The sequence below is a fragment of the Pelophylax lessonae genome (assembly GCF_965119305.1).
Source record: "Pelophylax lessonae genome assembly, chromosome: 1".
Lineage (NCBI taxonomy): Eukaryota > Metazoa > Chordata > Amphibia > Anura > Ranidae > Pelophylax > Pelophylax lessonae.
This window is the reverse complement of record NC_138768.1, coordinates 32826008-32842469: the sequence shown is the minus strand read 5'-3', so window position 1 is coordinate 32842469 and position 16462 is coordinate 32826008. Positions and strand designations below refer to the sequence as shown.

At 43.8% G+C, this 16462-nt stretch overlaps 1 protein-coding gene across 1 annotated transcript in view; it reads left to right on the top strand.

Annotated features, from left to right (window-relative positions):
* Nucleotides 1-16462, top strand: part of LOC309554636 (phospholipid-transporting ATPase ID-like) — a 194272-nt gene that overhangs the window by 93444 nt on the left and 84366 nt on the right. Inside the window, exon 3 of the mRNA XM_082256354.1 lies at nucleotides 6048-6106. Coding sequence (XP_082112480.1) covers nucleotides 6048-6106 — 59 coding nt within the window. The remainder of the gene's footprint in view (nucleotides 1-6047; nucleotides 6107-16462) is intronic.

Genomic DNA, 16462 nt, shown 5'->3' with positions numbered 1-16462 from the left:
GCCTTGTCATTAAGGGGGGGAAAACTTTCCGGTCCAGAAGTGGTTAAAGTCTGCAATATCTTTTAATAATGGCGAGTTACAAAGGCGGATGAATTGTTAAAAAGCCATGGCAGTTCTCTTTACCGCCGATCTCCAGGAATCGGTGACAGCGCTGGGCTGGAGATGTTTCTTGTTTTGTGTTGGGAGTTGCCAGGAGATGAACTCGTCTAGAAGTGACCTCCATTGTTCCAACTCTGCCCCGAAAAGTGAAACCCTTCCAGAGAATATTAGGAGCGCGTCATGAAAACAAACAGGCTGCACGCCGCCGCCGCCGCCCGAGGGCCCATTCAGAGCTTGGTGCCCTGGAGCATTGTTACATCATACAACGCTGGGGAAACATAGAAGAGTGACAGCAGGAAATAACTAAAACTCCATCAAGGCTGACACTCGTTTATATTTTGGTTTTTTTTTTTTTACTTTTTTAACCTTTTGGTATACACTATCCCTTACATTTTTGTAAATATTTTATATAATATAACATTATTTCAGTTAATTATATATGAATATGAATATATATATATATATATATATATATATATATATATATATACATATATACTGTATATATATCTATATACACACCATTTACAATACATCTAGTATATATACCATATACAATATATATAAAACATACTATATTTTATCATATATATATATATATATATATATATATATATATATATATAAAACATCTCATATATATACATCTCATGGCGCGGCGTGAAAGTAACGCCGCCAAACACAACAGGGGGTATCATTTTTGACATGGCATGTGCACATCCCCCTTCTGCCGCTGTGCGGGGCGGCGGTGGTAAAACTGCGCTCAACTACCTATTTTTACTGCAAACATGACTGGGCCCTAAGCCCATGTGGAGCCCTCGGCCTCAGTTGTGGACCCCTCGGCCTCAGCTGTGGAGCCCTCGCCCTCAGTTGTGGACCCCTCGCCCTCAGTTGTGGACCTCTCAGCCTCAGCTGTGGACCCCTCTGCCTCAGTTGTGGACCCCTCTGCCTCAGCTATGGAGCCCTCAGCCTCATCTGTGGACCCCTCGGCCTCATCTGTGGACCCCTCTGCCTCATCTGTGGAGCCCTTGGCCTCAGCTGTGGACCCCTCGCCCTCAGTTGTGGACCCCTCGCCCTCAGTTGTGGACCCCTCTGCCTCAGCTATGGAGCCCTCAGCCTCATCTGTGGACCCCTCGGCCTCATCTGTGGACCCCTCTGCCTCATCTGTGGAGCCCTCGGCCTCATCTGAGAAGCCCTCAGCCTTAGCTGTGGAGCCCTCGGTCTCAGCTGCGTACCCCTCTGCCTCATCTGTGGAGCCCTCGGCCTCATCTGTGAAGCCCTCGGCCTTAGCTGTGGAGCCCTCGGCCTCAGCTGTGGACCCCTCTGCCTCAGTTGTGGACCCCTCTGCCTCAGCTATGGAGCCCTCAGCCTCACCTGTGGACCCCTCGGCCTCATCTGTGGACCCCTCTGCCTCATCTGTGGAGCCCTCGGCCTCATCTGAGAAGCCCTCAGCCTTAGCTGTGGAGCCCTCGGTCTCAGCTGCGGACCCCTTGGCCTCAGCTGCGTACCCCTCTGCCTCATCTGTGGAGCCCTCGGCCTCATCTGTGAAGCCCTCGGCCTTAGCTGTGGAGCCCTCTGCCTCAGTTGTGGACCCCTCTGCCTCAGCTGTGGACCCCTCGGCCTGGTGTTGACAACATCTGCCTCCTGTACACTGAAAGGAGTCACGTGGCGGAATACTTTGGTACAACCTTCAGGGTGTTAGCTCACCGGGCCGTTAACAAGTTCAAGTCAATAACATTTTAATTAAAGAAAACAGATGAGTAATTCCTTCATATTCCAAAAAAAGGAGTTTATTCCTCCCCCAGGAGGAGGGGGGCTGCTGGGGGCCCACCGGGGTCATAGTATATGGTGCCGGCTTCTGATAGTGAGCACAGGATGGAGAGGAGTGCGGGGATGCAAGGCTCAGGGATTGGGGGGGCGATAAACCTCGGCGCGCTAAATACGGAATAGGAACTAGTCACCATTATAATACAAAGCTCTTCACACCAGTGCGTTGCATCACAGGGCTGAATAATCTCACTTGCTTCAGTAAAAACACACATTACGTTGTAGCCGATGGCACCGCACGGAAAACACACTGAAAACGGCATATGTGTTATTATTGGGGAGTTTTTCAAGTCTCATGTCCATGTTTCCAACAGCGGCATCCGACAAAGCCGAGGCAGGAAATGCTGAAAATGAAACGCGTAGGGTCTCAATCCTGTGCACCACACAGTGGGGGGGGGGGGGGGGGGGAAGGCAAGGTGGATGTGTTTGACGTTGTTGTGTTTTAGATGTAAAAAGTGTTTTGCGTTGTGTTACATTTTATGCAGCTTTGCCAAAACAAGCCAAAAACCCACGTGGGTTTTCTAATGCAATGGTGTGAATTGGTCCTAATACTTACCTCTGTGTCTTTGAACCATTCACACCATGAAGGCATCATACAGGTGTGCTTTCCTCCTGCCATGTTGTGTTAAGTGCTTAGGGCAGCTCAATTATTTCCATAGGCTGCCCTATGCATGACAATCACGGAAAGTGAGCACCCTTTTTTAAGCGTTGAATTTCGCGTGTTTTTAACCGCACGTATTTAAGACTTTTGTTGCATGTTTTTTTTTGTTTTGTCTACTTGACACATTAACCACTTCTGGACCAGAAGGTTTTCCCTCTCAATGACCAGACCATTTTTTGCGATTCAGCACTGCGTTACTTTAACTGACAATTGCACGGGCGTGCAACGTTGTACCCAAATAAAATTGATGTCTTTTATTTTCCCACAAATAGAGCTTTCTTTTGGTGGTATTTGATCACCTCTGCGGTTTTTATTTTTTGCGCTCCAGGCCTAAACCCTATTGAACAACTGTGGGGCATACTCAAACAGAAGGTGGAGGAGTGCAAGGTCTCTAACATCCACCAGCTCTGTGATGTCATCATGGAGGAGTGGAAGAGGACTCCAGTGGCAACCTGTGAAGCTCTGGTGAACTCCATGCCCAAGAGGGTTAAGGCAGTGCTGGAAAATAATGGTGGTCACACAAAATATTGACACTTTGGGACCAGTTTGGACATTTTCACTTAGGGGTGTACTCACTTTTCTTGCCAGCGGTTTAGACATTAATGGCTGTGTGTTGAGTTATTTTGAGGGGACAGCAAATTTACACTGTTATACAAGCTGTACACTCACTACTTTACATTGTAGCAAAGTGTTACTTCTTCAGTGTTGTCACATGAAAAGATATAATAAAATATTTACAAAAATGTCCTCACTTTTGTGAGATACTGTGTGTGTGTATATATATATATTATCTTATTATTAATACTTATTAATATTATTATTTATAAAATTATATTTATATATATATATATACAGTGCCTTGCGAAAGTATTCGGCCCCCTTGAACTTTGCGACCTTTTGCCACATTTCAGGCTTCAAACATAAAGATATAAAACTGTCATTTTTTGTGAAGAATCAACAACAAGTGGGACACAATCATGAAGTGGAACGAAATTTATTGGATATTTCAAACTTTTTCAACAAATAAAAGACTGAAAAATTGGGTGTGCAAAATTATTCAGCCCCCTTAAGTTAATACTTTGTAGCGCCACCTTTTGCTGTGATTACAGCTGTAAGTCGCTTGGGGTATGTCTCTATCAGTTTTGCACATCGAGAGACTGAAATTTTTGCCCATTCCTCCTTGCAAAACAGCTCGAGCTCAGTGAGGTTGGATGGAGAGCGTTTGTGAACAGCAGTTTTCAGTTCTTTCCACAGATTCTCGATTGGATTCAGGTCTGGACTTTGACTTGGCCATTCTAACACCTGGATATGTTTATTTGTGAACCATTCCATTGTAGATTTTGCTTTATGTTTTGGATCATTGTCTTGTTGGAAGACAAATCTCCGTCCCAGTCTCAGGTCTTTTGCAGACTCCATCAGGTTTTCTTCCAGAATTGTCCTGTATTTGGCTCCATCCATCTTCCCATCAATTTTAACCATCTTCCCTGTCCCTGCTGAAGAAAAGCAGGACCAAACCATGATGCTGCCCCCACCATGTTTGACAGTGGGGGATGGTGTGTTCAGGGTGATGAGCTGTGTTGCTTTTACACCAAACATAACGTTTTGCATTGTTGCCAAAAAGTTTGATTTTGGTTTCATCTGACCAGAGCACCTTCTTCCACATGTTTGGTGTCTCCCAGGTGGCTTGTGGGAAACTTTAAACAACACTTTTTATGGATATCTTTAAGAAATGGCTTTCTTCTTGCCACTCTTCCATAAAGGCCAGATTTGTGCAGTATACGACTGATTGTTGTCCTATGGACAGAGTCTCCCACCTCAGCTGTAGATCTCTGCAGTTCATCCAGAGTGATCATGGGCCTCTTGGCTGCATCTCTGATCAGTCTTCTCCTTGTATGAGCTGAAAGTTTAGAGGGACGGCCAGGTCTTCGTAGATTTGCAGTGGTCTGATACTCCTTCCATTTCAATATTATCGCTTGCACAGTGCTCCTTGGGATGTTTAAAGCTTGGGAAATCTTTTTGTATCCAAATCCGGCTTTAAACTTCTCCACAACAGTATCTCGGACCTGCCTGGTATGTTCCTTGTTCTTCATGATGCTCTCTGCCAGTGTTGGGGGTAACTAGTTACAAAGTAACTGATTACAGTAACTACATTACTTTTTTTGGTAACGAAGTAACATAACTAGTTACAATACTAATATTGGTAACTACACTACTTTACTAGGCTATAGGAACGCGCTTTCCTGTGTTACCCAAGCCGTGCGATACAATCGTTATTTGGAAGAATAGAGAGGGATGAAGTTTATGACTTTTTGTTGCACTTTATGTTTTATTCTGTTTTTTCAGGTTTTGTTCTCATCTTTCCCAAAGCCTGTGTTTATACAATAAACTCTATGCAGAAAGAGTGTCATGTATCTTCTTCTACACGGTCAATTAAGAAAGAGGAAAGTAAAGTAATAAGTAGTGAAGTTACTTTTCAAATGCAGTAACTAGTAAAGTAATCTCGTTACAATTTACAGAAGTAACTAGTAACTAGTTAAATTTTTTGAGTAACTACCCGAACACTGCTCTCTGCGCTTTAAACGGACCTCTGAGACTATCACAGTGCAGGTGCATTTATACGGAGACTTGATTACACACAGGTGGATTCTATTTATCATCATTAGTCATTTAGGTCAACATTGGATCATTCAGAGATCCTCACTGAACTTCTGGAGAGAGTTTGCTGCACTGAAATTAAAGGGGCTGAATAATTTTGCACGCCCAATTTTTCAGTTTTTTATTTGTTAACAAAGTTTGAAATATCCAATAAATTTCATTACACTTCATGATTGTGTCCCACTTGTTGTTGATTCTTCACAAAAAATTACAGTTTTATATCTTTATGTTTGAAGCCTGAAATGTGGCAAAAGGTCGCAAAGTTCAAGGGGGCCGAATACTTTGGCAAGGCACTGTACATCTATCTATCAATCTCTCTCTCTCTCTCTCTCTCTCTCTCTATATATATATATATATATATATATATATATATATTTAATTCAAATAGAATTAGTAATAATTAAAATATTAAATATTACTTAATTATTATTATTATTTTAATTAATTATATACTGTATGGATATAAATATATTATATTATCTTATTATTATTTATTTATACTATTATTTATAAAATTTGTGTGTGTGTGTGTATGTATATATATATATATATATATATATATATATAAAATTATATTCAAATAAAATTAAATCAAATAGAATTAATAATTGATTAAACATTAAATATTATTTAAATAATTATTATTTTAATTAATTATATACTGTATGGATATAAATATATATATATAATAGAACATATAATATATATATATATTTATATAATATACAATAGAAATACTGCATATATAATAAAACTATCATATTGTAAATGTTTTTATATTTTTTTCCTTTTTTTTCCCCTGCAGAGAAAGAGAGGCGTCTTCGAGCAAACGACAGAGAGTTCAACCTAAAATTTAAATATGCGGTAAGTCCACCTCCGTCCTGTCCTGTATCCACGGCTGCTGTCCTTGGACTTTGGTCGGTGATGTCACTGCGGTCTTTGCATGTTCACCATTCCTGTATCAATCATTGCTCCCCTCCCCCGCAGACGTTCACCTGTTATATATATTTTTTTTATTAGTTTTAATAGGAATGTTGGAATCGCAAAGTAAAAGTGCATACAAAGGTTAAAGAGCAGATAGTGAAATATCTGGCAAAAAGAAAAAAAAACTAGCTGAACTCCGGTGTAAGCAAATATTATTTATACACAATGTGTAGAGGTGTATTCTTACTTGAATATTGGGGGATGGGGGTCTATGTATAAAACGTTTGCTGTGCGCATGTTTTAGGCATTCGCACAGGTGCCACAAATATCTGTTGTATTATGTGCAGTAGGATTATTTCCCAATGATCATCAGCTCCATCTAGTGACCTAATGTGGTATTTTTTATTTATTTTTTAATTTAAAAACAATACCACATTATGGCCACTAAATGGAGCTGATGACCATAGGGCAGTGACGGCGAACCTTGGCACGCCAGATGTTTTGGAACTACATTTCCCATGACGCTCACCTACACTGCAGTGTGCATATGCATCATGGGAAATGTAGTTCCAAAACATTCGGGGTGCCAAGGTTCACCATTACTCCCCTATGGTTAGCTCCATCTAGTGGCCATAATGTGGTATTGTTTAAAAAGAAAAAAAAAAATACCACATTATGGCCACTAGATGGAGCTGATGATCCTAGGGATAATTGTATTATAAACAATACTGCAATAATTCGTGGTGCTCATGTGAATGCTCAAGACATCCGCACAGCGAACGTTTTATATATAGACCCCCTTGTGTGCTTTGTGTATTTCTTCCAGATCTGTGCAGTCATCCAGTGTGAGACTATCTTTCTCATGAAAGCGGTCCAAGCGGCTAATTAGCAGATTGATCGCTTTCAGAAGCAGCAGGAAGGTCGCTTTCAGAAGCAGCAGGAGGGTCGCTTTCAGAAGCAGCAGGAGGGGTCCCCCCTTCCCTCTGCTCGCCGGTGTTTCTCATGCTTACTGTATTTACCAGTGAGCCCGAGAAACTATCCGACGGTTCGGATTGTCTCTGATCACCTCTATGATCCTGGAGGACCGGGCGATTTTAAACCATTTTTCTTTTTTTTTTTTTTTTTTGTTTAAAAAGGTAGAGGAGAGATTTGGGGTCCTATAGACCCCAGGTCTTTCCACAAAGAGGACCTGTCACCCCTTATTTCTATTACAATGGATGTTTGCATTCCTTGTAATAGGAATAAAACTGATCAAAAAATAAATAAATAAAGGGACAGTGTAAAAATAAAAAAATAAAATAAATAAGTAAAAAAAAAAAATTGAAGCGCACCCATCTCTCCGTGCCCGTGCGCTGAAGCAAGCTGGACAGACATATGAAAATAGTATTCGCACATGTTAGGTATCTATTTTTGCCCCAAAAATCGCTATTGAAAAACCGCAAATACAGTGTGATATAAAAAAAAATTACAAGGATCACCATTTTATTCTCTAGGGCAGTGATGGCAAATCTCGGCACCCCAGATGTTTTGGAACTACATTTCCCATGATGCTCAACTACACTGCAGAGTGCATAAGCATTATGGGAAATGTAGTTCCAAAACATCTGGGGTGCCGAGGTTGGCCATCTCTGCTCTAGGGGTCTCTGCTAAAAAAAAAATATATATATATAATGTTTGGGGGTTCTGAGTAATTTTCAAGGAGAAAATACAGATTTTTACTTGAATACAAAAAGTGCCAGAAAAGGCCTGATCCTGGGATTTTTTAATTATCACCTTGGAAAAAAAATCCATTCAGTTTCAAATAGAAATGAAAGGCAAAACATTTTTGTAAAGATGTGAAAAACACATTTGTAAAACCAAAAAAAAAAAAAAAAATTAAGTGCGCCCATCCCTCCGTGCTCGTGTGCTGAACCAAGCGCATACTCAAGCTGCGAACGCATATGTAAACGGTGTTCGCACCACACATGTGAGGTATCACTGCAAACATTAGAGGGAGAGCAATAATTTTAGCTCTAGACTTTCTCTGTGACTCTAAAGAGGTAACGTGTAAAAATGTTTAAAGCTTCGCCTATGGAGTTTTTGAGTATCGTAGTTTGTCCCCATTCCACGAGCGTGCGCAATTTTAAAGCGTGACATGTTAGGTATTTATTAACTCGGCATAACATCATCTTTTATACGTTACCAAAAAGTTGGGTTATGCATTGTGTTTTTTTTGCATTCAATTTCATTAAAGTGTATTTTTTTCCCCCAAAAACTGCTTTTGAAAAAACCGCCACGCAAATACGGTGTGACATTAAAAATTGCAACAATCACCATTTTTTTCTCTTGGGTCTCTGCTAAAAAAAATATACAATGTTTGCGGAAAGACAAAACATTTGTATATATATACAGTATATATAAAAAAAACATTATAAATTCCTTTTTTCCCTTTTTTATAAGTGATCACATTCCCTCTCTTCTCAGCTGCATAAGGGCTGGGGGGAGGAGAGGCAACAGTACACTGAGCTTCCCAGTGAATGGCTGTGCAAGGAGGGTGTGTCAGGACAAGTCTGATCATTGGAGGAGAGCAGGCTGAGTTCCCAACATAGCTAGAGAACTGACCACGCTGTGTTCTGCTTAGCGTGGTCAGTTTTTAATAGGAAAGCAGAGGGACTGGCAGGAACAGCAGGGATTTCACACAAAGGAAGCAATACAAAGAGAACAGGAGACTTTCTTATTAGAGATCAACCGATTATTGGCATATATTGGGGGCCGGTCTGCACTTTCCCCGATATATCAGAATCGGCCCCTGAGGTTACCGATATTTCAGGAAAGTGCTGTACCGGAGTGATGCCTGCAGCTAGACGCATTACCCCAGTACAAGCACTCAGCTATCATTACAAGCCGCTCAGCTGTCATTACAAGGAGCTGGAGGGGACATCCTCCCCCCGCCTTCCGCGGCTCGCCCGGGTCTCCCATCCCACCGGGAGACCCGGGCATCCTACCTCCACCGCCGACGAAGAGAAGACCCAGGTCTCCATGTATAAAACCCGGAAGTGATGTCATGACATCACTTCCGGGTACTCGGCTCAGAATTTAAAAAACTGACAGCATTCAAAACAGCCAAACTTGGCGTTTGGAACGTGTTAAGTGCAGAGGAGGGGTTTGGGGTCTTTTAGACCCACAGATCCCTCCACAAGAGTACCTAAAAAAAAAAAAAAATTTAATGTCCAAAAATATCGGCCGATATCCAATGACCAAAATATCGGTATCGGCATTAACCACTTTCAGACCGGAGGATTTGGCTGCTCAAAGACCAGGCCCTATTTTGCGATTCGGCACTGCGTGACTTTAACGAACAATTGTGTGGTCATGCGACGCTGTACCCAAACAAAATTGACGTTCTTTTTTTCCCACCAACAGAGCTTTCTTTTGGTGGTATTTGATCACCTGTGCGATTTTTATTTTTTGCGCTATAAACAAAAAAAGAGCGACAATTCTGAAAAAATAACAATATTTTTCACATATTTTTTATATGAAATTCTCAAAAAAAAATTTAAAAATCACATTTTTTTTAACATTTTAGGCCAATTTGTTTTCTGCTACATATTTTTGGTAAAAAAAAATCGCAATAAGCGTATTTTCATTGGTTTGCGCGAAAGTTTACTAACTACGGGAAAGATTTATGTCATTTTTATTGTTTTGTTTTTTTTTTACTAGTAATGGCGGCGATCTGCGATTTCTTTTTTTGTGGGACTGCAACATTGCGGCGGACAGATCAAACCCCTGACTGACATTTCAGACACTTTTGGGGGACCAGTGACATTACTACAGTAATCAGTACTAAAAATATGCACTGTCACTGTAATAATGACACTGGCAGGGAAGGGGTTAACTGTATAGGTGATCAAGGGGTTAAATGTGTCCCTAGGGGTGTGATTCTAACTGTCAGGGGGCGTGGCTTGTGAAGTAATCACAGAGACATGCGATCCTATATAGCAGGATCACATAGCCTCTATGATCACTTCAGGAAGAATGACAGACGGCTGTGTTTACATCAGCCGTCTGTCTTTCTCCCTCAGCTGCGGGAGATCGCGAGTGGCTGGCGGCCATCGGAGCCGCCGGTCACATGAGCTGGCTCCCCGGCTGAAGAGCGTGGGCAGGAGCACGCCGGTGGCAGAGTCTCCTGAGCGAGCGACGTAGTACTACGTCGCTTTGCCTAGGCGCGGCTGCCTGCCGCAGTAAAATGTTAAGTGGTTAAAAAAACGATATTGGTCAATCACTATTTCTTATACAAGTACTGTACATGGTACAGCAGACACATATCAGGGATGGTACAGCAGACACATATCAGGGATGGTACAGCAGACACATATCAGGGATGGTACAGCAGACACATATCAGGGATGGTACAGCAGACACATATCAGGGATGGTACAGCAGACACATATCAGGGATGGTACAGCAGACACATATCAGGGATGGTACAGCAGACACATATCAGGGATGGTACAGCAGACACATATCAGGGATGGTACAGCAGACACATATCAGGGATGGTACAGCAGACACATATCAGGGATGGTACAGCAGACACATATCAGGGATGGTACAGCAGACACATATCAGGGATGGTACAGCAGACACATATCAGGGATGGTACAGCAGACACATAACAGGGATGGTATAGCAGACACATATCAGGGATGGTACAGCAGACACATATCAGGGATGGTACAGCAGACACATATCAGGGATGGTACAGCAGACACATAACAGGGATGGTATAGCAGACACATATCAGGGATGGTACAGCAGACACATATCAGGGATGGTACAGCAGACACATATCGACACATAACAGGGATGGTACAGCAGACACATATCAGGGATGGTACAGCAGACACATAACAGGGATGGTACAGCAGACACATATCAGGGATGGTACAGCAGACACATATCAGGGATGGTACAGCAGACACATATCAGGGATGGTACAGCAGACACATATCAGGGATGGTACAGCAGACACATATCAGGAATATGAAATGTTGGGGTAACAAACGCTTTAAGAGGATAGAGAAGCACAGAAGAGACCCAGAGATGATATCGCTGGATCCTAAAAAAGGTGTGTGTGTAATTTTACATTTCGGTTTGGTGGTGGTGGAGGGGGGGGGCAAGGAATGAAAAATATAATCAGATTAAACTTCAGCTTTAAAATTTTTTGTGGAAGGCGGTCAGATACGGGGGAGAGGTTACACACGTCTCCTGGAGAAGATCGCTGTGGCCTCCTTACAAAATGAACACTCCCTGATTTGCACTCGATCGCTATGTAAACTTTGGAAAGACAACAACATAAAAAAATGAGGGAATGTATAAGAATGTAGTCAAGGCGGAGTGGTGGGCAGATTGCAGACATACTTCCCCGGGATTGATGAGTGTGGTCTGCTGGCTCATCATGGTGGTGATGGAGCCTCTATGGAGGTCGATATTATCCAGAACGCAGAAGGAAAATTCCAGGTTTTTTTTTTCTTTTTCCCCGGAAGAGTCGGCGTGTTTAGATAAGAGACGGAATAATTCTGCGCTCAGAGCGTCTCCAGCTGCCATTAGGATCAGTTCTTGGAACGTCATTCCTAGAGTTACATGAATTTCCACAAAGGAGTTGGTGATCCTGGGGGCCAAGCACAACTCGTTGGGGCCTCCAAGGGCTCATTATTTGCTTTGTGGCTACAAATATCTTTTATACCCCCCCCCCCAGATTGTTTTTCAGTGCCCCCCATGAAGTCCCCATACCTCCATCCCAGGAGAAGGAGTTAACAAGGACTCCTGATCTGCACTGGCCAAACTGATGAGGAGAACATCAAATAATACATGACGCGGCACCACAAGCGTGACTCTCAATATAGCCCGCACGTGTATATTGAGAGGGGAGCACTAGATTCCTCACCCGCACACCCACTCCGGATCACCCCAGGAAAGCACCTTATAATATATATACTTATATATATATTTTTTGGACTTTGCACTAATACTTTCTTTTTTTTGGACTTTGCACTACTATTTATGGACTATTTTAAATATTAATTTTTATCGATATATACATTTCACTACCTATTTTTTATTTATTTATTCTTTGGAATTTTTTACAAAAAAATAAACACTGCTTCGCACAGTCGGCCCTAGTGTTGGACACAGGAGGTGGCGTCACAGGAGTGCAAAACTCACCTCCTGTGTAGTGGTGTCCTGTGCAGTGCAGTAGCTGCTTTCCACCATTAGATGTCCTTAGTCTTTAGATGTTCCAGGACTGGGCACCCTAACACAGAAGAATGAGGACATCCTGAGTGCTGGGGGGGTTATGGATCCACCACCCTCTTCTATGTCTTGAATACTCCAACAGTGAGATCTCTCTGCCGTAACTGCTGACTCTGTCCATCTGGGTTTTGGGTGTTCCCATCCATCTTTGTGTGTTCCAGATACTCTTGTGACATTCTCCTTAGTTTAAAATACATAGAAAAATCTGGTAGGAATGGTGGGAACCCCTCATAATGGGCCCAGCAGGTGTACAGACCTGGAAACTCAGCACAGGGATGGTGGGAACCCCTCATAATGGGCACAGCAGGTGTACAGACCTGGGAACTCAGCACAGGGATGGTGGGAACCCCTCATAATGGGCACAGCAGGTGTACAGACCTGGAAACTCAGCACAGGGATGGTGGGAACCCCTCATAATGGGCACAGCAGGTGAACAGACCTGGGAACTCAGCACAGGGATGGTGGGAACCCCTCATAATGGGCAAAGCAGGTGTACAGACCTGGGAACTCAGCACAGGGATGGAGGGAACCCCTCATAATGGGCAAAGCAGGTGTACAGACCTGGAAACTCAGCACAGGGATGGAGGGAACCCCTCATAATGGGCAAAGCAGGTGTACAGATCTAGGAACTTCATGATTTGGGTACTGACGTCCTCTTCATTTTCTATACATATTTTATATCTGAGCCTCTATTATTGTACATCTTAGGGATATTCCTGTAGACCGCCCTCCTTTTCTCAGCTGCTGATCTGTATTATTAATAATACACTTTATTTAATTACTGATATTTCATATTTATTTTTCCTATCAGCGGGCAGTGGTGCTGAGTCTGCTGACACCTGGTAGTCATTTGTGGTCAGGGTCGATCTGCCAGCGTTACTCAAGGCTATTTCATTTTTTTTTTTTTCATTTGGAAAGTATTTTTTCTGTAGGCTTTGCTTGTCTTGGATCAGAGTCAGCTTTGTTTTATTCCTGAGCCAGAAGAATATTACCCATTTTATTTGTGGCCCTATGGGGGGGGGGGGAGTGTAGAGGGAAGCTGCACTGGGCACAGTGTTTAAAGAGGGAGTTGTTAATTCATATGCAATGAGCCACATGGCAAGGGGGGGGGACAAAGGGAGAAGCTGCCCTTGGCGCAGTGTTCAAATGAGAAGGTGTGCACTTATATGCAATGAGCCACATGGGAATGGGAGAGGGGGCAGAAGGGGAAGCTGCCATGGGCGCAGTGTTTTATGAGGGAGGTGTTCGTTCATATGAAATGAGCCACATGGAAATGGGGAGGGGGGGCAGAAGGAGCAGCTGCCCTGGGCAGTGTTTCCATGAGGGCAGGGTGTGCATTCATATGCAATGAGCCACATGGGAAGGGGGGGGGGGGCAGAGGGGAAAGCTGCCTTGGGCTCAGTGTTTAAAGGGAGAGGTGTGTATGCAATGAGCCACATGGGAATGGACGGGGGGGCAGAAGGAGTCGCTGTCCTGGGCACAGTGTTTCCATGAGGGGGAGGTGTGCACTCATATGCAATGAGTCAAATGGGAAGGGAGGGCAGAGGAGGATGCTGCCCTGGACGCAGTGTTTAAAGGGGGAGATGTGCATTTATATGCAATGAACCACATGGAAAAAGGGGGGGGGGGACAGAAGGGTCATCTGCCCTGGGCGCAGTGTTTCCATGAGGGGGGGGAGGTGTGCATGCATAGGCAATGAGCCACATGGAAGGGAGGGCAGAGGGGGAAACTGCCCTGGGTGCAGTGTTTAAAGGGTGAGGTGTGCATTCATATGCAATGAGCCACATGGAAATGGGGGGGTAAGAAGAGACAGCTGCCATGGGTGCAGTGTTTCCATGAGGGGGAGGTGTGCATTCATATGCAAAGAGCCACATAGGAGGGGGGCAGAGGGGTAACCTGCCCTTGGTGTAGTGTTTAAAGGGAGGTGTGCATTTATAAGCAGAGACACATGGGAATGGGGGGGGGGGGGCAGCTGCCCTGGGCACGGTGTTTCAATAAGGGGGAGGTGTGCATTCATATGCAATGAGCCACATGGGAAGGGGGGGGGGGGCAGAGGGGCAAGCTGCCCGTGGCACAGCGTTTGCATAAGGAAGAGGTATGCATGCATTTGCAATGAGACACATGGGAAGGGGGGGCAGAAGGGTCAGCTGCCCTGGGCTCAGTGTTGCCATGAGGGGGAGGTGCGCTTTCATATGCAATGAGACACATGATATGCATATGAATGAACCAACATGGGATTTGCATATTCATGTGGCTCATTTATGCAAATAAAAGAGCTGCAGCGCGGTGCTGGCGGATTGTCACCTTCTCTGGGTTTGCAGGCCTCACCCGGCTTTATCTCACACAGCCAAAGGTCACCTGTAATGAAATGATATCACTGCGCTAATAAATGGATTCGCTATTCAGAGGGCCGCTGATGGCGGGATATTGGTGAACCCGCACTGGGAGAGCCTGGCCTGACCACCTGTGATTGGGTGACAGCTTATCAATAGCCGGAGGAGTTTATGGCGTTCTGTGATTGGATGACGGCTTATCAATAGCCGGAGGCGTTTATGGCGTTCTGTGATTGGATGACGGCTTATCAATAGCCGGAGGAGTTTATGGCGTTCTGTACAAAGGGCATTTCCACCCACATCCCGAAAGGACAATTCACGACAATAAAAAAAAATATGGCTATTGGGTAAAACAACGCGTTTCATATTTTAAAATATCTTTCCGCACGTTCAATGTGAGCTCATCGACTGAAATAAGAGATAAGAACTCTGGTTAAGAATAAAAAAATAATATTCAAATCTGTATTCTTAGCGAAAATAAACCCAAAAAAGCAAACATTTCTTATATTGCAGCTTACCAATCCTTAGATGTGATGGCTGCATTCGTTTTCTATTTTTTAGGCTTTCTTTCTTCTTTTTCTCCTGGTGATCTGGTCAGTAAGTTTGTTGTTTTTCAACAGAACAAGCTGCCCTGCAGATGTGGCAGTTAGAGGAATGAGCTGAAGCATTTACCACTGGCTGGGGTGCTTACAATGATCAGCTTTTGTTGATTAGTGTAAAAACTTTATCCCAAAACAAAAACATGTTTCTGCTGTAACTGATTATAAAGTCTGAGCTGGAGTTTGGCTTCAATTTGTTAGTGTATTTAAATCTGCAAGTCTGTCTTTCACTCCCCTTTACCTGGGCTGACATTGCTGCTGTCTGCTGTGAGTGGGGGGGGGGCTCTAATACAGGGGGTGTGTTACTGGCCAGATCAACAGGGGGAGGGGGAAAAGCCTAAAAAAGAAAACTAATGCAGCCACATCTAATGATTGGTACGCTGCAATATATTATTTTTGTGGTTTTGGGCTTTATTACAGATTTATTATCTCAGAAAAGTCCATTATAATGTTCTCAGACTCCTCCAAAGTCCATTTTTTGGTGTAAGAGGGTGGCTACATTCACTCTCCATGGTCCCACTGTATGAGTTTGGTGAGGTGCCCCCTTACATTGGTGGTCAGTGAGGTGCCCCCTTACATTGGTGGTCAGTGAGGTGCTCCCTTACATCAGTGGTCAGTGAGGTGCTCCCTTACATTGGTGGTCAGTGAGGTGCCCCCTTACATTGGTGGTCAGTGAGGTGCCCCCTTACATTGGTGGTCAGTGAGGTGCTCCCTTACATTGGTGGTCAGTGAGGTGCTCCCTTACATCGGTGGTCAGTGAGGTTCCCCCTTACATTGGTGGTCAGTGAGGTGCTCCCTTACATCGGTGATCAGTGAGGTGCTCCCTTACATTGGTGGTAAGTGAGGTGCCCCCTTACATCGGTGGTCAGTGAGGTGCTCCCTTACATTGGTGGTCAGTGAGGTGCTCCCTTACATTGGTGGTAAGTGAGGTGCTCCCTTACATTGGTGGTCAGTGAGGTGCTCCCTTACATTGGTGGTCAGTGAGGTGCTCCCTTACATCGGTGATCAGTGAGGTGCTCCCTTACATCGGTGGTCAGTGAGGTGCTCCCTTACATCGGTGGTCAGTGAGGTGC